Source organism: Diadema setosum, chromosome 6 (assembly GCF_964275005.1).
Source record: "Diadema setosum chromosome 6, eeDiaSeto1, whole genome shotgun sequence".
Taxonomy (NCBI): Eukaryota; Metazoa; Echinodermata; class Echinoidea; order Diadematoida; family Diadematidae; genus Diadema; species Diadema setosum.
Window position 1 is genome coordinate 6,711,152 of NC_092690.1, and position 22,502 is coordinate 6,733,653.

General features: G+C 38.1%; 1 protein-coding gene across 1 annotated transcript in view; it reads right to left on the reverse strand.

Annotated features, from left to right (window-relative positions):
- Positions 1-10,214: 10,214 nt before the first annotated feature.
- The window catches only part of LOC140230202 (uncharacterized), a 71,883-nt gene continuing 59,595 nt past the window's right edge, over positions 10,215-22,502 (reverse strand). Inside the window, exons 2-3 of the mRNA XM_072310383.1 lie at positions 14,076-14,298; positions 10,215-10,851 (exon numbers count right to left, since the gene is read on the reverse strand). Of these exons, the coding sequence (XP_072166484.1) occupies positions 10,215-10,851; positions 14,076-14,298 (860 nt within the window). The remainder of the gene's footprint in view (positions 10,852-14,075; positions 14,299-22,502) is intronic.

Here is a 22,502-nt window from a genome sequence, read left to right on the forward strand (position 1 = left end):
TGTGCTCCTTTATATGATTGCATCTGTTATTGTTGATCTATAAATTGTTAATTATTTATTGTCCATAATTCTTTTAATAAATACATTGTATGCTCTGTCAAAGTCACTAATTTTGGTGCACAGTGCTTCTTTTCTGCATCATGGTGGAATATGTGATAAGGTACCTTCAAGAAACACATGTTTTGATGTGTTATTTTTGTCTTGTTCGTGTGTCTTTGGGAGAGAGAGGGTATGAGAGATAGAGAGAGCGATATGAATGTTTGTGTGTGTGTGCGTGTATGTGTGTTGAAAAAAAAAGTATGTGCGTGAATGTGTGATTGCTGCTTGAACCCCCCCCCCCCCCCAAAAAAAAAAAAAAAAAAAAAAAAAAAAGGAAAGAAAGGAAAGGTACATCCAATGCTTCAATGCTGGCCAATTCTACAACGCACAACATGATAGCGTTGGTAACAGTTTTGGATTGAAGTGGGGTGTTAAACAACGAACATACATGTACACACACACATACACGCACATAACATACGTCAATCAATAAATTCATAAAATATAATGTTAAACTATGTTCACTTGCCGTATGCTAAAGCAAATGGCTTCGTCCACAATTAACAAACTACGGTTAGATGACCGTAATCTAAATGACCCCACAATTATTAATATTGACTCATTTATATCGGTGGCTCTATCTCCGATGTCGAATATTTATCTTGTAATTACTCTGAAGTGTTTTAGCCAATTATCTCTTATAAGCGAACACAATAATGAGATAAATGACAGATTAATATCTTCAAAGACTTTAGGAACGAGATTATCTAAGGAAAGATGGGGGGGGGGGGGGTAAGATAGCTGCAAATGCGTAACGCTTCTGTGACCGGATTGATGTGGAACACAGAATCCACAATATCCAATTAGTGTGACATCCAACTCTCATTTATTCCCATCACATTATAAACTACACAATGACGCGTGTGAAAACAGAATTTGAAGAGCTGTTTATGGATAAAGAAAAAAGTAATTGGAACTGTACTAAGTAGACGAAGGGGGTGGGGGCAGGAGTTATGGCAAAGGATGAGGATAAAAACATCATCAGAACTGTTTCGTCTTCATCTCCTACTCCTACTTCTCATATTGATGTAAATAATTATATTCGCTAGAAGGGTAATAATTATTACTGGTGGTCATGGTATCAGTTTGAAATAGAAAATGAAAAAGAAGTAGACAGAGAAGAAAGGGAGCAAATTAAAAGAGAAAAGAACAGGTATGCTTTCATGCATGATATGAATTTGTGAGCAAGAAATTGCCGATATGTACATTGTTTTTTTTTGTGTGTGTATTTGTTCTTGTCAATCAGTGAACCCCACCAACGCTGAAGCAGAGGCAATAAAGACAATATTGACATGGTGTGTTTGAAGGGGAGCGAAGTGCCTAGTGTGAGGTTTCCGTTAAATTTCTTCTTGCTGGTAATTGGGAAGACATTACAGCTTGTATGTACAGTATTCTTCGCCGATGGAGCTCACTTATTGACTGCAAGCGTGATGTTTACATTAATACATAAAGTATCACCAACGACATCGTGTGTCTTGTCTTGTTGCTTCTGCCGACGAGCTGTCTGCTGACAAAAAAAAAAAAAAAAAAAAAAAAAAAAGTATCATCTCTCCTCGTCGGTGTCGGCATAACAAGATACTACTCTTACAAAGTCAAAGGCGGGGTAGATTCTGGGAGTACAACCAAGACGCTGTCGCTATGGATATGGAGACCAGTACAATGGAGGGAAATGCAACCATTGCATCATCTTCGTCGTCCGACTCGGCTGGGAACGTGATCGCTTTGACGATCTGCTACGTGCAAGTGGTGCTCACGCTCGTGCTCAACAGCGTCGCGCTCGTCGTTCTCCACTGCGGCGAGACGTGCTTCGATGAGATCACCCTCCTCTTCTTCAAGGCGCTCACGACCGTCAACCTCGTCGTGGGCGTGATCTATCCGATAATCTACTCCTTCCTGTTCATCGACCGTGTAGTCGACGACTACGAGCGACCGATCATCTTCTTCGACTTCTTCTGCATGTGGACTCAGGCTTTCCTGACGGCGCCCCTCGTCCTGGTCCTGCTCATCATCTGGTGCATGAACGTCAACAAGTTTCTCATGGTGTCCAGGCCCCTTCGCTACCCGTCGCTCGTCACCATCGGGCGAGCTAGAATCGTCATCGCGGTCGTAGCGGCAGTCTCTCTACTCTTCTTCGCCCTATTTGCACCTATCGGTCGGGGACCCTTTGCAAGATACCAGTAAGTCAATTGCATTGATAGATCTTTCCCGATTTGCATCCGCCGAATAACCATTGTTTGTCACGTGAAAATATGATTCTTATCGCACGGTGCTTATGATAGGTCAATGATGATAGGATTATTACGGAAGTTTTGATTAATTTCATGTGCCGTCATTTGCCGGAGAAGGAAGCTAACAAAAGTTCATTACGTCACTGTAGTGGAGCTGAATAAAGAAAATGCAGAGAAAATTTCACATATTTTTCCTAACGAGGGAATACTTGATTTGCCTCGTTCAGAACACAGGCATGACAGTGAGAATAGTGTAATAATCTTGAAGATTAGAATGTCAATAACAGTTTTATGAGAATGTACATTATTTTTTTCATCAAGGAAAATGTGAAATTCTGTTTATATTTTCTTTGTACCAATCCACTATAAATACTTTGTTTGTTTGTTTGTTTGTTTGTTTGTTTTTTGCTGTAGCCTTTCCGTCCGGCAATGACAATTCATCAACTGTTTATGGATTTAATCACACTTTTAATGCTTTACGTTCATTTGAAGGGCTCTTCAAAACTTGGTTGAATAACTTTCACTTCACTTACAAACAAAACAATACAAAAAAAAAAACAACAAAGCAAAACAGAAAAAATCAAACAAAACGAAAAAAAAAAACAACACATTTTTTTTTCTGAAGAAGATGGAATGTTCAAAACAACATATCAGGCCGCAATATGATCAACTCTATGTACTTTTATTGTTTATCTGTTTGGTTATAACGAAATGTCGACACAACGAAAGAAAACTGCCGGTCCTGAGGACTTCGTTACAACGGGACTCCACTGTAGAAGCTTACTTGGACCATTTCCTACGTAAATTACATAGAGCTTTAATAGAAGAGCACGCACTTCCTGTTCGTATGGTGACACAACATTTTGCTCCTTCGACAATTACTCCTGTCTTATTTTCTCCAGGGACTTAGGGTTAAGCTTAGGGTTGCGATAAGGTTTTAGATTTAGTTTGATGTGAGGGTTAGGATTGGGTTAGGCTTTGGCATATGCCTGTGGGTAGAACTTATATCCGTCTTTTACTAATGCGATCAGATATTTCATAAATTGTGGGAGCAATATTGTCCCACGAGCTAATGTCATGAACTGTTCGCATACGCAGAGAACCTGTAATCACCTGTTTTTGACTTTGTCTGACAGTGATAAACAACGAATTGAAGCCGTTTTTCTTAATATCATGAAACTAGATTAAACTTTTTCATGTAAAAACAACTTTTATAGGCTACAAAAGGTCAAAGGTCAGAGATAACTCTCTGAAACTCTCTGAAGAAGAGTAATTACCTTTACCTGTGCGTCGTATAACATTACTGTATTCAAAGACTTGCAACTAAAAAGAAAATACGTTTGGTCAATAGGTTCTAATCCGAAAGCACAAATTGGTGAGTTTCATAAAATTCAAGGGTTGAGTCTTTCGAAGCTTCGTAAAAATAAAGGTGCAGTAAAGGAAAAATCTGTCAGAACGGTCTTCTCATGACTTTGCGTGCACCTGCAGTTCCAGGTACCTATTGCTGAGGACAGGTCTGAGTTATTACATTTTTTTTTTTTTTTTTTTTATTTGTCATTATTGTCGTTATCATTATCATTATTATTAGTATTTTTATTATTATTATTATTATTATTATTATTATTATTATTATTATTATTATCATTATCATCATTATCATCATTATCATCATTATCATCATCATCATCATCATCATCATTATTGCCATAAGCATCATTATCATTTGTTTATTTATCTTTTTGCAGACACACTTTTTGTAGTGAATATTCTTCGGATATTGAGGACACCGTAGAAGGTGGGCGATTCTGGCTCCTCCTTGATGCTCTTTTCGTAATGCCGGTCATTGCCATGACAACAACCCTCAACATGAAGATGCTGAGGATATCATTCAGAGCCAAGAGAATGATTGTTGGCCCGGGTGCTTATCCGTTAACCTCTTCGAGCTCCACCGCAAATCCACCGAGTTCGTGGTCCTCTTCGGCACCTTCCCCCGTGGCGCCGACCACCACTTCAAGGTCCGAGTCTCCGTCATCGCCTTCTCCATCGTCTCAAAATCAGGTTGCTCCATACTCCAAAAGTTGCGATTCCTCTGAACCATTCCTTCATCGTTTTCCGAAGCCTCCCGTTGAGCAGCCCCCAATTGAAAAGCCATCCGTGGATCCTGGTAGAATGACCGACACCAAGGAACCGTCTTCTTCCCTGCAGCCCGAGTCGAACACTCTCTCGGAGTCTCCGTCTCGAAGTCACATTGACTTAGCCCCCGCCCCTCTGGAACACCGATCACGCCACGCCCTTGTTAAAACTTCAACTGCTGCAGTAGGAAACGGCGGCAGCACTGGTGGAGGACCTCCAACCGTTGGGCGTCGTTACCATGGCTACCAGACGCGTCGCGGGGACACCAAAGCCCTTCGCACCATTGCCGTGGTAACGGCCACCTTTTACGTCATCTGGGTTCCGCTCATCGCACGGGATGTGCTGGAAATGGTCGGCACGAGGTCGGGGTCGTTGATCACGTGTGTGAAACTCACGCTGATGTGCAGTACGTGGTGGAATACGATGTTGTGCATGATCACCGACCGCCGTTTTCGCCGGGTGGTTATCTTTAAGCTGAAACGCTTCAAATGTTTTTGAGATTGGTGTTAAAAACTTCTTAGATTGTTGCGCGTAGTCCAGGGCCCCGATTCATAAAAAGTTGATATGATAGCAACTCTTGCTGGAATGGCAGTTGTCATGACAATGACAAGAATCTAGCTTTCTGATTGGCTGTTGCTATTGGCAGAAGCCATTCCAGCAAGAGTTGCCATCCTAACATCTTTTATGAAATGGGGCCCAGGTGCGTGTTTATGAATAATTTGTGAAACACCCTATTAAACTATATAGCGTTATAATACTTTAGAATTCGTCGTTATCCAACCGTCCCTACCTCGTTCCTTCAGTCTCATGTCAATATCCTTAGAGATGTCTGTGCTCTTTAATCCATGTTATTTTGCAATTTACATAGGTTATTTATATACTTATACTGTACAATACGTTGTGGTCAAATTTATATCCAATACAAGTCTAGCTGTCAATTATATGTATTCTATAGTATGTAGTATGTTCCTTGGGGAAACATGCGTAGGTTCACTTGCCTAAAGGCATTGTAGATGTCTTTACTTTACCTCTATTGTTTTGTGTAACATAACAGTGTATCCTTTTGTAATGTTCACTGCAGGTTATTTATGTTTGTAATGTTTATGATAATATTCCCTCTATATCTAGTGGAGTAAGTTATGATAATAAGTTATAATAATAATGATAATAATAATAATAATAATAATAATGATAACGATAGAATAATAATACAAATAATAAAATAATGAAATACTACTACTACCATGACTACTACTACTACTAATAATAATAATAATCATCATCATCATCATCATCATCATCATTATCATTATTATTACTATTATGATTATGATTATGATTATGATTATAATAACAAATCTTCCGTATATACCATTTCTTATATAGCTGTACGATACATGTATCGTTGTTACCACAAGGTCTCCTGCCGTCTGGAGACATCATCACTGACGTTCGTTCCAAATCAGTCATGCAATGTAGTTGAGTATCGTGAACAAGGTTTGTTTGTTTGTTTGTTTGTTTGTTTGTTTGTTTGTTTGTTTGTTTGTAATACGTACAGGATGAAGGGATGATACATCAATGAGTGACTCGGGGTGTAAAACTGGCACATTATGACGCTATTATACCTACATCTCTCTTTATTATGTTTTCTTTTTACGTTATAGTGTGAACCTGTTGAGGACGAGTCCTGAATATTACTCGGGCAAGTGTCTATGGGAAATACGTGTTGTAGTAAAATCAAACCGTCATCAACGGATTATCCCGTTAACCATCTAGTGTAGCTCCATGATTGAACAGCTGGGTTTATTACAATGCATGTGTATTGTGGTATATTCACAGACGATTCGTTAAGAGAAATATTTACATAATTAAAAAAAAATAGCTGATGTCATTCCCTCTTTCTTTCTTTTTAGTCATTCTGCTTTGAAATCTATGATATAACTTAAAATAATTTTGTAGAAGGCTGATAGATTATATAAACGCATTGAGACAAAGGCGGTTTGAAAGAACAAACAACGTGTTGTGGTGTGTATTTGGGTATTTTATGACAATTCTTCTTTTTTTTTCTGACGTGAGGCTCCTTTATGGTCCTTGATGGTGATGATGGCTCTGTGAACATTAATAGCAGGTTTGCAATGCAAATTTCTGTTTTTAGTTGGTAAATCAACGGTTGAATGGGATAAACTTGAAATGGAATATAATATATGCAATTATCATTTCTGCGTTTGCGATGGCGTGTGAAGAACGAAGAAGAGACAATGCGGTTTCGTGCTGGTCAGTCAAGACCAACACGACACAAACAAACAAACACACACACAAACACACATCCACACCCACACACATAATATGCATAGATAAAGTTCTTTATCATCGATGTCACAAGGTGTGCAAATAAATTAGACTCGCGTGTATGAAATTTTATTGTCATTTGTTTAAAATAAGAACGAATTATTATGTTTATGTTAATTTTTAAGCTTATTTTTCAGCAAAGATGCTACATATTGTCATCGTAACTTATCTGAGGAATCTGTTCATCTGCGACGAAAAATAATTTTTAGATTGTATCAACACAAAATTATTCAAATCTTTACAGTGTATCAAAATGTTGAAAGCTGAGATTTTATTTTCTATTGGTTAAACAATAATTCCAGGTACTTATAGTCGGGTGCGCAGCACGTCAGGAGTACGAGTTTGACACCCACAAGTCATACAGTCCACGAGTCATACAGGCCATGAGGCATGCAGCCTATGGAGTTATATAACCCAAGAATCATACAGCCCATGTGGCCGACACTAAGCAATGTATGGTCCACGAGTTCGACACTAAACAAACAAGGCCCATGCACGAGTTCGACACTACAAAGCAAACAAGGCACAGAGACCGACACATTAAGTCCCGTGATTAAGATATCGAACTCGTGAGTGGTTCTTACCTCGTGTCGAACGCGTGGGCCTTTTATGTTTAGCATCGACCTCTTGGGCCTTGTTTGCTTGGTTTTGGACTCATGACATTATTTGCCGAGTTGCGAACTCATGGGCCACATGACTCGTAGGTGTCGGCCTCATGGGATGACCCCATATAGTATGGGAGCCAAAGTCAGATTTGGGACCTAACCATGCTTTACAGTCCGCCCAGTGGTTTGCTTGTTTGTTTGTTTGGTTTATTTTTTGATAGTTTTGCCCTATTTCGAAGGTACTGTATCCGAATCTTGATGATGCAACTCCTGCATCCTTGAGGGTTAGTAGATATTGAAGATTGTTTTGGGTCATTTTGGCGGCCATTCTGAATACCTCAAAACACTCAAGGATGCAAGAGTTGCATCATCCAAATTCGGATTCAGCACCTTCGAAACAAAGGACATTGGGTGGATGGTACCCATGAAAGGGATTCTTCAACAATGTGTAACAAAAGCTCTCCATACACATGCCGTCACTTGTACATTGCTTACAAGGATGGCGTGCTACAACGACAACAAAGCATGCCTCATCACAAGATCTGTCCATGTCGTTCGAAAGTCTGTGACGTATGGGGTCACAATAATGAGATACGGCAGTGAACGCAAACCCCTCGTCCTGCCCTGTTTCAAATGCATTATGGGACGGCTCGGTGGCAAATGTTGATCCGGTCTGGACTACATCTCCCTATCGAAGCTTGAGATTTGTTGGTAACTTCGATCGTCTGCTATTGCCTCTAAGACTGTTCAATATTTCAATTATATATTGTCTCTATAACAAGACTTGCGCAGAAGAACATACCTCTTCCCCATCAAGAAAAATAAAAGCAATTTAACACGAACGAATCAAACGTGAAACTTGGCTCAAGTATTCGCTTCTTTAATTACAGTTACCACGTTAGGGACCAACAACATGAAACGGAAAAAAATAAATTAAAAATAAATGAATGAATAACTGGATAAACATAGATCTGTCGTTATCTATTAACGTGTCATGTTTGTTTGTGTATAATTGTGATGAGTGAGTGTTTGATCGTTTGTTTGCGTGCACGTGGGTGTACTATCTGTGTGTACTGATAGAGGGATGAGGGGATGGTTAGGATGATAGCGGAGGTGGCAGGCCTGTCAATATGTGGGAGCGAAAAATAAAATGCTTGCGTGATATTACTCAAGAAAGAGACGCAGGTGCTCCTTCTTCTATGACGAATGATACTTTGGAGTTCGTTTGTTTTCATAGAGTTTTTGGCGGGCCGGATGCTCGAGGTGAACACAACATTCAATAACTACGGCTGAACTGTCTCAAGATCATCGCAAAGAGAAAGTCGAGACGATCAGCTAACGATGGGGGGGGGGGGGGGGTGTAGAAAAGAGGGAGAGAAATACTTGTAGCTTTTCGTCGTCATACACACACACACACACACACACACACACACACACACACACATGGCGACAGTGGCTGCCTTATACTGTATACACAGCTAGCTATGGACGATACATACAAATCAACCTGAGTCAACGAGCCTAATGGTGATAACGCCCCCTGTTGTTGAAAGTAAGAAAATCATCAATGGCTTCATTTTATAAATTATGTGATTCGCGACAACGGTTTCAGGCAAAAGTCGCAAGAGCAAATTCCCTCCTAGGCGGGGTACAAAGATTTTGAACATATTTTTTTTTTTTTTTGGTAAAAACAGCATCTTTGATATGTGTTCTACATCTATGCTAAATTTCATGGCATAAGACTAAGTTTTTCCTATCGAAAATGAAATGTTAAAACCCTATATTATTCATTTCGAGGAAATCAGAGAGGACCACTCAGAAACAAATAACGAGGTAGTGAAACATCAGATAGTGAATTACATGTTGACTTTTCTTGCCAAGATTGAGACGTGTAGTTCTTGGGTGAATTGATTTTAATCAATATTGTAAGCATACTACATGTAGATGTTTAATCTCTCTTTGGTGGACCCTCAGCATAAATTTGGCTCATTGCACGCGATGAATAGAAAATGCCGTTTTTCATTATTTTTATCGACTTTGAAAAGTGGTCAGGGAAAATGAAAAGTGTCTGCAAAAATCACCAGGCTTTCATGGAAAAGTAGTTATTGCAGCAATCAATATCCAATACAAGTATTGTGACTTACAATGCAATCAACTACGGGAAAATCGACGCATTTTTTATTTTGAACCTCATGTAAAACATTGCATTTTTTTTTTAGTAAATCCAAATTTTATAAATTGAAAATTGAGCAAAGAAAATGGGATGATGGAATCCAACTTTCCACTAATAAATAGCATTCATTTCTGGTCAGTTTTTCTGTTTGCGTTTGTTAAATCCAAATTTTTGACACATTAAAGATATATCGTATTGAGCATGTTGAGTGGTATGTTTCTAGGCTGACAAAGGTAATATAATCTTCAATGTCGCTGAAATACTATTGTTTCTATAGGGGAAAGAGAATAGGTGATGAATAAGAAAAAGAAATGCAAATCAAGGCGGATAAGTTTGTATATTTGAAAGGTGCACAATACATTGGTTAAAATAGGCATATCTATGGCTTTGACTCAAAGTTTAACATGATGGTAATATCAATAGTTGTGAGCGCAGGAACATCCACAGGAGTAGATAACGAATTTTTGACAGTAAGTGGATAAGACTTCTATCCAATCGCATGGATTGAAAGCTACGGTAGTATGAATAGAATACATGCCATGGAATCTAATTTAGATCCAATATTATAAAATCACCGACAAAAGACGAAAGGTTCGCTGCACACAAGTAAGAATACGGGAGTCGTTGTCATAATTTCGTCACTATGTCCCTTACTCTACAGCCAACGTCTGTAACGTCTTTGCGTACGGCAGAGGCACTGGGTAAATCGGCAACACGTGGTTCTACGTCCGGAAACGAGGCTAACTCCCCATCAAACTCACACCCGACTTTAGAATCGCTGTCATCTTCGTCGATCTCCCGAAAGATATCCGCACCAACTGTCCCTTCGTTCTCGTCGTCGACTTCGTCAGGTTGGAAAACGGGATTGATTTCGCCAAGCGCGTATTCATGGCGGTCGGGAATATGCCATGAGCGAGAACGTTCTCCCGCCAGCGGAAATTTCGACGTCGACGCCCCTGGCCTCGTGTTCAACGAATGCGAGCGCGGGCCGTGAACGTAGACGGTGATTTGCGAAGTCTTCGAGCCGTCCGTGATCAACGCCGTCGTGGTGCCCATCTGCGTGGGATTGTGCAGCGTTCTCTTGCCGCTCGAGGGCGACGAGGCGTCGCCAAAGTTTGAATTCAGGTCAGTGAACCTGCGCGACTCCGTGAAAGGTGAATGACCTCCGTTACTGTGTACGACGATTTTGGGCGTGGCGGCTTCGTTGTTGCGTATATCTGCAGTATTGCCCTCCACGTTTGGATCTTGGGTTTCCTTTTGCGATCTAGAAGGGTGTTATATAGGTGGAGATAAGACACCGAGATTAATGGCATTTAATCATCTCTCAAGAATCTTTCTCGAAACAACGTATATCACATTAAATGTCAGGTTAATGTATCCAGACATTCATACACTCAAATCATTAGAGCAACTAACAAACAGAACGTTTACTTTAGACAGGAAGGCACTAACAGTAGGGGACAAGAGAAGAGCATGCAATGCCATTATAATGGCGACAAAGCCATCTCCCCGCAGCTTTATGGGAGGAAAGTATACTCCGTAAACTAATGACGAGTAACTGTTCTGTCTCCTCCTTTACCTCACTTTCTCCCCCCCCCCCCACCCCACACTCACCTCCACCCCATCCCGACCCCCTCCTCTCTCTATTAAACTGTGTTTGTATTTAATAAGGAAGAGATGTCTGCATGTATCTGCATCTGCATCTACATGGTATACTCAATCAAGCACACACATGTAATGAATAGACTGAAATGTTCGTGAATTTTCATATGCAAATTAAGTGTGATAATGAGGTCATCGTACCAAATTTGCTGTCACTGACCTGCATACACAATTTGATATTAATGAACTTCTCATTTTATTTTGGCAGAAGAAAACAAATAATTAGTTGTTTGCACTCTATCACATTATTGTAGGGCTCTAAGAACTCAGCAGTAATAACATTAACCCTATAAAGCCCAAGGGGGGGGGGGGGGCACATTGTGCCCCCCTACCAGATTTTCGTTTGCCACTCCTTCGTCCTTATTCCGATTTCAACCAAATTTGGTGACTTTTCCTAAAATCTTATTGCGAACATTATGATATATAATTTAGCTATATTTGATGTTGCTGGTTGCCATGGCAACCATAAACTGACAACCATGTCAGTCAGATTTTGCATCTTTTTTCTGTTCCCATTTCATTTAACAGCATTACAGTGTATGAAATGGGTGTTTCTTGGCTGAAATTTGTTGAAGAAGCAAAATTTGAAGTAATTATGGTCCTGGAAAGTTTTTCTTATTATTTCCTTTGTTTTTAGGTGACAAAGGCATAAAACAATATATATAATAGAGATAATTGAAAACAATAATATTTTCTACAGATTGCCCTTATATTTTGAGTTATTTTGATTCCTTCACCAAAGTTATGCCTCTAATATCATTAGTTTATCATATTATCAATTTGTAATCTCAAAATTCCACTATTATGCAAATATGAAATGTCATAACTATACATGTTCCCATCCCAAACACTTCATCTCAGGTCTCATAATGTATCACTATGTTGATATGAATAGCGCCCCCATGTGGTGACCTTGAGAAATTTCTAACATAAAAAACAATAAAATTCCACTTGCTTATCATTTGTGGCAAATATGAAAATGATTGGTCTATAATAAGACATATATAATGGGGATAGAGAAATTATACCGAAAAATCATGTTTTTAGAATATTTCCTATGTGTTTCTTTATATTTTTGTTAATAGCGCCCTCCATGGGTGACCTTGTGAAAGTTCAAATGTATGGTCATGTAGAGTATGAGTTACTCTACCCACGTGCCAAATATGACGATGATACATCAAATAATAAAAAAGTTATATAGGGGGGGGGGGCACAATGTGCCCCCCCCCCCCCCTTGGGTCTGCGAGGGGTCAAAATAGCTTTGGCTTAATAGGGTTAAAGGATGTGGGTTGCAGATGCTAAACATTCTAGGAAAACATTTTTTCCATCATGTGATTTACATTAATTTCTTTTCATGAAACTTCTGTCATTAGTTTCAGTTCTTGTTTAATAACAGCCAATTTGATAAAGAAGTTGAGTTCAATATTTCACCTCTCAGAGAGGTGTGACACGGTGCACCCGTACATACCGGTCTCCTACATACGAAAGTCTGAACCCTCTGAGGTTTAACATTTTCAAGGACTCATGAATAGGTAGAGGTTCTATTGTAACTGAAAGAACTATAATGCAAATGCATGTTGATTTTTTTTTTTAATTCATGATACCCTCAACATCACTTGCGTGTACAAATAAGAATCTTAATACATGCATATCATATCTTATAATATTACTATTACATGGTGGGTAATGCGCCTTGAGCATTAATCAAAATGGAAAATTGCGCTGTAGAAATTGTATGCATGTATACTTGTTTTTATGATTACTAAAACTATTTTTATACTACGTGTTTGCGATTGCTTTGATACGCCTACACCGGGATCCAAAGAGCTTCCAAACCAAGATTCTGCTACCTGACTGGTGACATCATCTGTCAATCACTGTAAGTGACTTATAATCATAATCAACAACAACCAAAAAACAACAACAACAACAACAACAACAACAACAACAACAACAACAACAACAACATTGGAATGTGTCTTTCCCTAGACTGACCATAACTTATATACTTCTATGTTATTGATATGGTTAACATTAGTCACGTTCACACGGTGATCCTTAACATCGAAGATAAGCTAACTACGAGGATAGGCTCATAGTTAAGTATGGGGCGCTAAATGTTGCATGGTTTCTTTCGTTACGAAATAACAGTTCTCTGACGAAATTGTGTTTTCATTGACAATCGACAACGTCAATTTCGTTGACGAAAAAATAGTCCGTCACGAAATGACAATTTTGTCAACGAAATAAAAAATTCTCTCAAAGAAATCACAGTTTTGTTTACGAAACAGTAATTCTGTCGACGAAATGACAATTTCGTAACGAAATTGACGTCACTTGTCAACGAAATGAAAAACAATTTCGCCTCGAAACAGTTATTTTTGGTAACGAAAAAGAACATGCGACACTTGGCGCCCCATACTTAACAACGAGCTTATCCTCTAAGTTAGGGATCCCCTTTTGAACGTAATAATATTGCAAGGCAACATACAATTCATACTCAATCTAAGGTAAGGTGAATTCCAGTGTCTTTTCTTAATCATATTGAGAGGTTTAAAAATGATTAACAATGATATCAGTGACAGAATCTAGGTTTAGTTTCGAAGGTTTTCTTTAATACGGGAGTATGCAAGTATTAAATTTGAAGAGAAATAGTAAAAAAAAAAAAATATATATATATATATATATATAGCCCGTATTAACGAGATATCAATTAAGTGATGATCATTAGAGGATCATAGATCGATACGAGTCAACATGCATTTGTATTGGTCAGTTCCATTAAAGTAAGCAATCTGAAAGCTACACATTGCACGAAGCGCTTACCTTCTCAGTGACGATTCTCTGCTGTACGTGTGGTAACCTGAATTTCGTGGCTGCATCTTGAGGAGGAGATCCCTCTTTCGATGCTCCTTGCAGCGTTTGTAACCGGCGAAGCCGAGTAGGAACAGCGAAAGACCCACGAGTCCAGGCATCACGTAGAGTATCGAGGAACTGTCTTCGACTTCGATGACGATAGAGTACGTTCGCTCCTGTCCGCTTCTGGCTTCTGTCGAACGAACAATGGAGGGCGTAATTATGACAGACGAGATTTTAACGAAGGATGTCGAGCAGCTGGTTATAAAGCATCCTAGAATAATGTACCTTTATAACTGTACCTCTATGACTGGAACCTATTTGCAGGAACGTTTCGTTCAGGAACGTTACTACAAAATACAATAGAGCCAACATTAAATTTTTGTTTCCATTATCACCCGGAATCATCATTATCCCTCAGTTGTTATCATGTTGATATAAAACACTTTAGCAATCAACTGCTTTTTTTCTCTCTCTTTTGCATCATCTATCTTGTAGGCCTACTCATGAAAATAATAGTGCATCACACACACACACACACACACACACACACGCACACACACACACACACACACACAATGAATAAATGTATTGAATGAAATTACATGGGGATTGGTGGGTTTTATGATGAGTCAAGGAAGACACTAGTAACGACTTTGCATTGTCAGATATCAATGAACTTTCTTTGTTGAATTCACATGTCGAATTATCCCTGGAGGACAAAAGACGAACGTTATGGCCTTTCCGTAAGGACGATCCTACACGGAATGATTTGACCCATACCTTGCATCACACCTTCATGGATATTTAAAGGGATCGTATAGTTTTGGTTGAGACTTGAATTCAGGTTTTCATCATTATTGGGGGTGAGATAGTGAGAAACCTCTTATGACATATGAAAGAGCATGTAATTCCATGACGATTTCAACGTTTATTTGATGAAAATTGATTTTGAAATGACTGAGATTTCAAAAACAGAGTGATCCTAATATAGTGTGGAACCCACACTTTATTACGATCTTTTTGTTTTACTTTGTTTTTTGGATATTTCAGCTATTCCAAACCCGTTTTTCATCAAATAAACTTGGAATTTCTCTTTAAATGGTATACTCTGTACTTTCATAAGTGTTTTCTTGGTATCTCACAAAACAGTTGAAGCCCAATTTTCACTTCCACCAATACTGTACCATCCCTTCAATTCAGAGTGGGTATGAGAAAAAAGACAGGGAGTGCATAACAATATCATCATAGGAATCATATATCTTCACTGTTAAAGTGAAGATAAATCAATTACATCAGTTCTCGAGAAATTATAACCAGCCGGAGAGATCATTACAAGTGGGGATGAAGCATCGTCAATAATGATGGGTGGGCTTGTGAAGAAAATCTGCTTACAGAACATGATCGCTGTATCCCGCGTTTCATTTTCGTTCGCTTACATAAGTTGTGATTATACCCTTGAAATATCAAGACGGCCTCTGCGTGTTTATCATTTTGTTTTCCGAGAAACAGCTCTCGGTCTCGTGTCAGTTTGCTTCCTGTTGCCATTGCATCGCAAATTCCAGGAAATCGTCAGGAAAACGTTGCAAATGGAGAAGTATAGCCGCGTTCTTAACAGGGAGAATACCTTTAGAATGTACACCATAAAATATATACGCATAATAATGCACATAAAAACATTACAATGATACCTCACTCGTTACGTAGCAATAAATAATTCTTGAAGCTATATGATACAACCTAAAACATCCCATATTTTCTCATAATTCTTCTCTGTTTTTGTTTTGCAGGTTTACTAAAAATGTCTCAAATTGACAACAATGACGTTAATTCTTTTCGCAAACAAAGTTTATATGTATATATATATATATATATATATATATATATATATATATATATATATATCTTTGTATATACGGAAAAATACACACACACACACGGGCCAAGATGTGTTACTCCCTTATCTGCAGAGGTAGTGCCAAAATTGGTTTTTTTGTATACCATGATTGAGTAAACGTTTTGTGGCACGCTCTTATTATTGTCTCTGGCTTTGCCTTCAATATGCAGTAATAAATTGTAAATTCTTGCAAAGGGACTGTTGCATGGCTGCTAAGTATAATATTATTGTGACACTCGATCATCAAACTCTGCTAACTGAGCCATACAGTTTGTCGCCGACTTCCACCTATGGGACGCCAAGTGTCGCATGGTCTATTTCGTTCAGAAGTAAAGTCATTTCGAAACGAAATACACCATGCTACACTGTCTTTGGCGCCCCATATCCACAACTCGGATGACTCTTCGATGTGTGTGCGCCTCTGCATTTTTGCAGGCTATACATTCAGCCAATGTTAGCCGTACTGGATACTATGTGCGGTTAGTTCCCGTCAAGTGAGTGTTACCTCTTTTGCTCATTCGAGACAATTGTACAAAGGGATGTATGGTATATACGCAAAATTCGTACCCAATGCTGAGCTCATGTATAGCATCAAAAACTGAAGTTGAGATGTGGAAACTTACATTGTAACAAAAGAATAGAATGAACGAGTGCGCATCTTTTCGTTCATCTGTTCCCATATGACATACGTGAGAGCTGTTTATCACGTGTGCCGACAGAATCGTATTAGTGAATAGAAGCGAATGTAAACCAGAAGAAGGTGATATAACCAAATTTAACTTCTTAAGCATCTAAAGCCCGTATGAAGGATAGAGAGTTGTTTATTTTCCTCAATCTCTTAACTATAGCTTTGACCGAGTATCGCACAAAAGAATAATGTCTTGTAATGAATTTAATGTAAAAGAACATGTTTTCCACAATAGTTCTACATGATAATGTCGAAAACTTTTACGCCCATATTATGTTCTCTTACGTCTATCGCTCGAAAAACAACCACAAACAAAACAAAGTAATTTCACATTACATTTCAAGTTTAGAGCAGATTGTCTGACACACACAAAAGCACCGACACACACACAAACATATATTCACACGCACACACACACACACACACACACACACATAATCACAATATCTATAATACATGATATTCCCAACCTTTCTATAATAATATTTCTCTCATTCTTTATACTTCCCAATCTCTCTCTCTCTCTCTCTCTCTCTCTCCATCTCTCTCTCACTCTCTCACCCTCTAACGAAACACACTTTGTAGCCATGGCCACAGGAATGCGTGTCTGAAGGTTAATCCAGCTGAGGTGTCGTGAACATCACAGGAAAAGAGATAAGCAGCTAATAAGCGGAGTAAATATTGTAATGAACGCCCTTTTTAATGAACCAGTCCTTCGAACAGCACTTTAGACAAGAGGATGTCATGCACACGCATGATGTTATCTTCTTAAAGGATGTTTTTTTACCCTGCTGGAAAGAACACAATGTCCCACATTGTGAGAACCACAGTGTGAAAACATTGTGAAAACAGTGTGAGATCTCCTCACACTGTTAAATTGTGACGTTTTTACAGTGTGAACACAAAGTGAGTCGTCAATTCACAGTGTGAAACAAAGCATTACTGTGTCAGCACTCTTTGAAAACCACACCACAGTGTGAAATTATCCATACACAATTAAATTCGAGCGTTTTCACATAGTCGACTATACACACTGTGAACACACTGTGGGACACTGTTCCTTCCGATAGGGTATCTATAAGTGCCTATCTTGTTTTTCAACAATCTAATGATGCTGACGTCGATGAAGAGAGAGAGAGAGAGAGAGAGAGAGAGAGAGAGAAAGAGAGAGAAAGGAACAGATTTTGTAATCATTTTAAGTGAGGATCAGCCTTGATCTTTGATATCAATCCAATTGCTTTTTAGGCTGATTCTTCCATCAAACACGAAACATGATTATTCATTTCATTCTGTTTTGCACTGCCAGTCTATTGTACTCTTTTGTACTCAACATATGTCATCTCTTCTCAAGAGGTTAATTGAAAAATTTAAAACAAAATACGTTACAGATTTAATGTAATTTCATGCAGTCTGCACCACCCACGTCACCAGAAATCCCGCTTAAAAGCAAGCAAATACATAATGAATAGGATAGGTGTAGTAGTAAGGTATATTGTCTGTACTGCTTGATGTAATTACTTAGTTTGTACCTCCCAGTCACAATGAAAGTTTACTAATTTGGCCAATTTGGCTAATATGGCTAATTTGTGCCAAGTTAGGTTACTTCATTCCACAAACATTAAGCTTTCCATTAATTTCTATTTTTTCCTATTTTATTTCATTTATCTATTTCTATCTTTTACTTCAAGGAACCTGACACTGACGCACAGTTTTGAGAACCTTTGGTTTAACGTTGAAGTTCTGCAATCTAACCTATGACAGGCGATTTGAAGACACAATCGGGTTATCTAACGCAACGTATAGAAACATGTCCTCTATTATAGTTGTATAGGCCCTAACAAATGGAATAATCAACAATTATTCACTCAGAACTGAATTACATTGTCTTATCATGTACATCTTATAGCATGATCTGAAAAATCACTCAAAGGCCCGGATTCACGAAGGTGGTACAAATTAAACCATGGTTTAAACCATGGACAAAAACCATGGAGCGCCAAGTGTCGCATGGAATATTTCGTTACGAAATTGGTCATTTCGTTGGCAAAATGACCGTTTCGTTAACGAAATTATCATGTCGACGGACGAAATGTTCATTTAGTTACAAAATGTTGTCATTTCATTACAAAATAATCATTTCATCGACAAAATGACTGATTTCGTAACGATTTATTCCATGCGACACTTGGCGCTCCATGGTTTTTGTCCATGGTTTAAACCATGGTTTTATTTGTACCACCTTCGTGAATTCGGGCCAAAGTGTAGTCTTCCAGGGCCTATAGTTTTATGATAGGACTCGAGATCACTTGTTATAATTGGGCCAAAATGCCATTTTTGTTAATGTGATTATCTCGTTTTGGTTTTAGACAATTTGACGATACATGCAATTCCCGTATAACACTAAAAACAAGCAAACACACAAACACACATCTACACATTTTCGTACACACACGCACATACACGCACACACACACATAACTTACAATCACGCAAAAATGTGGTATGAGCAAAACCAAGGGAATGGGGGATGGGTAGATTAGGAAAACTAATGAGGTATATGACGTGATACAGATATATTGCCTAGGAACAGCTTTATTCTGCAAGGTCAATACTGACAATATTAAGTATCATGTTCATACCACTTTACAGGGGTACTAGCTGAAGGAATGGCGTGCGAATCTAATTCATTACCACAAATTAGTCGGGGGTTAAAAAGTACAGCAATAGATTACAGACCCGCACTATTATTCCATGAGTAACAAATTGAAATTGACCGAACGAAAACAACAACCAGAATATACAAAAAAGAAACATGAAAAGGATTCGATGAATCTATATATTCCTAATTATATGAGTCATTTCGTTTCCTATATCAATGCAGCAAAATTTGGCTGGGATATAGGAATACGTAGATTAAAAAGGATGACTTTCGGTTGGTGATACTGACTTTGGTTTATGGGAAATTCCGGAGAAGTTGAAAGTTAGTCTGATAAGAAAAAGTAAATTTTCTTATCACAACAATAAAAAAAAATTGATCAAAATCAAATTAAAGTTGAGGAAGTTATGAGATTCTGAAGTTTCGCTAATTTCCACGAAACAGTTCAGTTCTTGAACAGTATGTCGGTATGAATATAATGCAAACACTGAATTGAAGATGTCATTCCCTTACAGCTTGCAATACAGCTTGCACATAAAATCTTGAAATAAATCTCTTTTTATCAAACGCATGTATGCCCCGTCTCAAATCCTGAAATATCTTACTTATCATTTGTCATTATCTTTTACAAGATCAATGGGGTCAATGGGAATTGTGAGGTGATGAAATCATGAGTTCACTCATTTACAACTATACATACTTATATCAACTGTTCAAAAACTGTTATGCAAAAATTAGTGAATCTTTGAAATTTTATAACCTTCATACTTTTCATCCAAATTTTCACTGCTGTGCCTTCATAATTGTTTTACTCTTTCTTTTCAGACTATTTTTTTTTTTTGCTCCGCTTTAGATAATACTGGCATAGACATGAGTGTAGATACGCGCAGTGTCATGTCAACAGGTGTGATCCAGTTAACCAGGCATATTGAGCTGTAAGCTGTTTTCTGTATAACGTTCTCTCACGACTTTGGAATGACTGTTATAAGCGAGACTGTACCCCCACAATAACATTCCAAATACAGAGTTAGAGAAGTGTGTTGCATTTTTTTTTTTTTCAAAAACACGTCACCACTTGTTCTGTTAAAGGCATTATTTACCATTTGCAGATGAAAGAAAAACCCAACTTTTAGTTATTTAACATATATAGATCATGTGAGTTATGGATAGAAATAACCAATGCAAAAATTTAATCTGTATGATCAATGTTTAAGTATTGTTAAATATACAAATGTGAAAAATAGTTTCAATACAAACTGTTTCTAATATAAACCGCCTACAGTTATGGCTTATTGAAAAAAAAATCGTGATATCTCTTTATATTTTAAGTATTATAGCGAAATTTTCAAATCGAAGGATGTTTTGTGATACAACTTACCTTTACGTATGTATCAAATGTGATAACGAGAACATTTTTTGTAATCCTTTCTCCCAATGGTAAACAGTACCTTTAAAATTTTATGAAATCGTCACAATGCTTTCACGCGCTTATAATTCAGTTAAAAAATTAAACCATTAGGGTAGCTGATTTTGCGGCATCATTGCATAGACCCACAGCATAGACCACTGCTTTTATCCTCAAGCTTACAGAATTTTACATGCAATACTCAATTTCAACAGCACTTCTTTTTTATTATTTCATTCGACAAATTTCTCTACCCATTGCAAGAGTGATCAGTAGTTCCGTCGTTAGCGTTGTATGGAATAAAACAAAACAAAAACCCTTGCAAACAAACGAACCACAAACGTTCAAAATTTGGTATTCACCGCAATTTGAAGATTTGTTTGATTTGTTTGCATGAACATGCTCTCCAATCGCTAAAGTGTCCACAAGGCAAGGTCATAAGATATCGATCGTTACAAACCAATCCACAACCATGCTTGCGCAATCATTTATCATTCATGTCATTCCTTTTTCCATTGTCATTACTATAGACATACATATTACAAATGTCAAAATGCTATTTTCCACATAATAGTTATATTATGACTTAAATATATTGTCACATAGAAAATCATAGTCTTCATTTTTGACTAACCCGTGTAATAACACTGTACAGATTAGCTCTGTCAAGCCATCGATATATACTGCAGATTTTAGTTTTGAAAATGATGTGAACAGAACAACAACAATAACAACGAAAGCGTCGGCCTGCAGGTTGGCAATGGTTTGTGGTGTCCGGTGTCACGCCCTCATTGGCGAGCTGCGGTCATTTCCGAAATCGACCCCACGTGCCAGTTTGGAATAGATTACCGTCGGTGAGTCTCGTGAACATCTCGCAAGGGAAACAGAGTCCGGTCACTATTATATGTCTCATTATGCATATATTCCCTCTCTAACTATCTATCAAAGGTTCATTAATCAGGAAAATAAAATGAAGGAATATCGAAGTATCTACTCTTTCCATTATCTCCCACCCCCTCTCATACATACACACTTTCTGTGTCTCTCCCTATATATCTTTCTTCGTTTTCCTCTCCTGCGTTCTCTCTCAAGTTCTTTCCTCTTGGAGCAAGTATTTGGATTGCCTTTATCGGTATATTTTTTCTTCAGCTAGTTTTGGGTCTTTCGTTTTAATCGTTTTAATTCCATTTTCTTATATTGATGTGATGTAAGTGGTATTCTTTGTTGCAAAAAAAAAAAAAGAAGAAGAAGAAAAGAATGAAAAAGAGTGCAATATCTTGAGCGCCTGACTTGGCGGATACCGGCGCTATACAACACTTCATCATCATCATCATATCCCCTTAACATCTTCACTACCTGATAATATTTTTGTGACTTTCAGAAACCAAGGGAGATTGAGTGATTAATACGACCGTATTTCTCGTATTCTAGAGGTTATTTCATTAATATGTGTGTGTGTGTGTGTGTGTGTGTGTGTGTGTGTGTGCGTGTGTTTGCAGAAAGAAGTGTTACTACACATTCTCACAGTAGAAAGCGTACATTTATGGAATATTCGGATTTTTTTTTTTTTTTTTTTTGAGTCGGTATCACGTGCCATCCATGCAGGTATTTAATGTTTCACCCACGGGTGTGCAAATCAATAGTTATCTTTAATGATAAAAATGGTATATCTTTTATTACAAGCAGTTCTACAGTGGCATACATTCCAAATGCGGGGAAAGGGTGTCGGTCTTTAAGGAAAGTGAAATAAA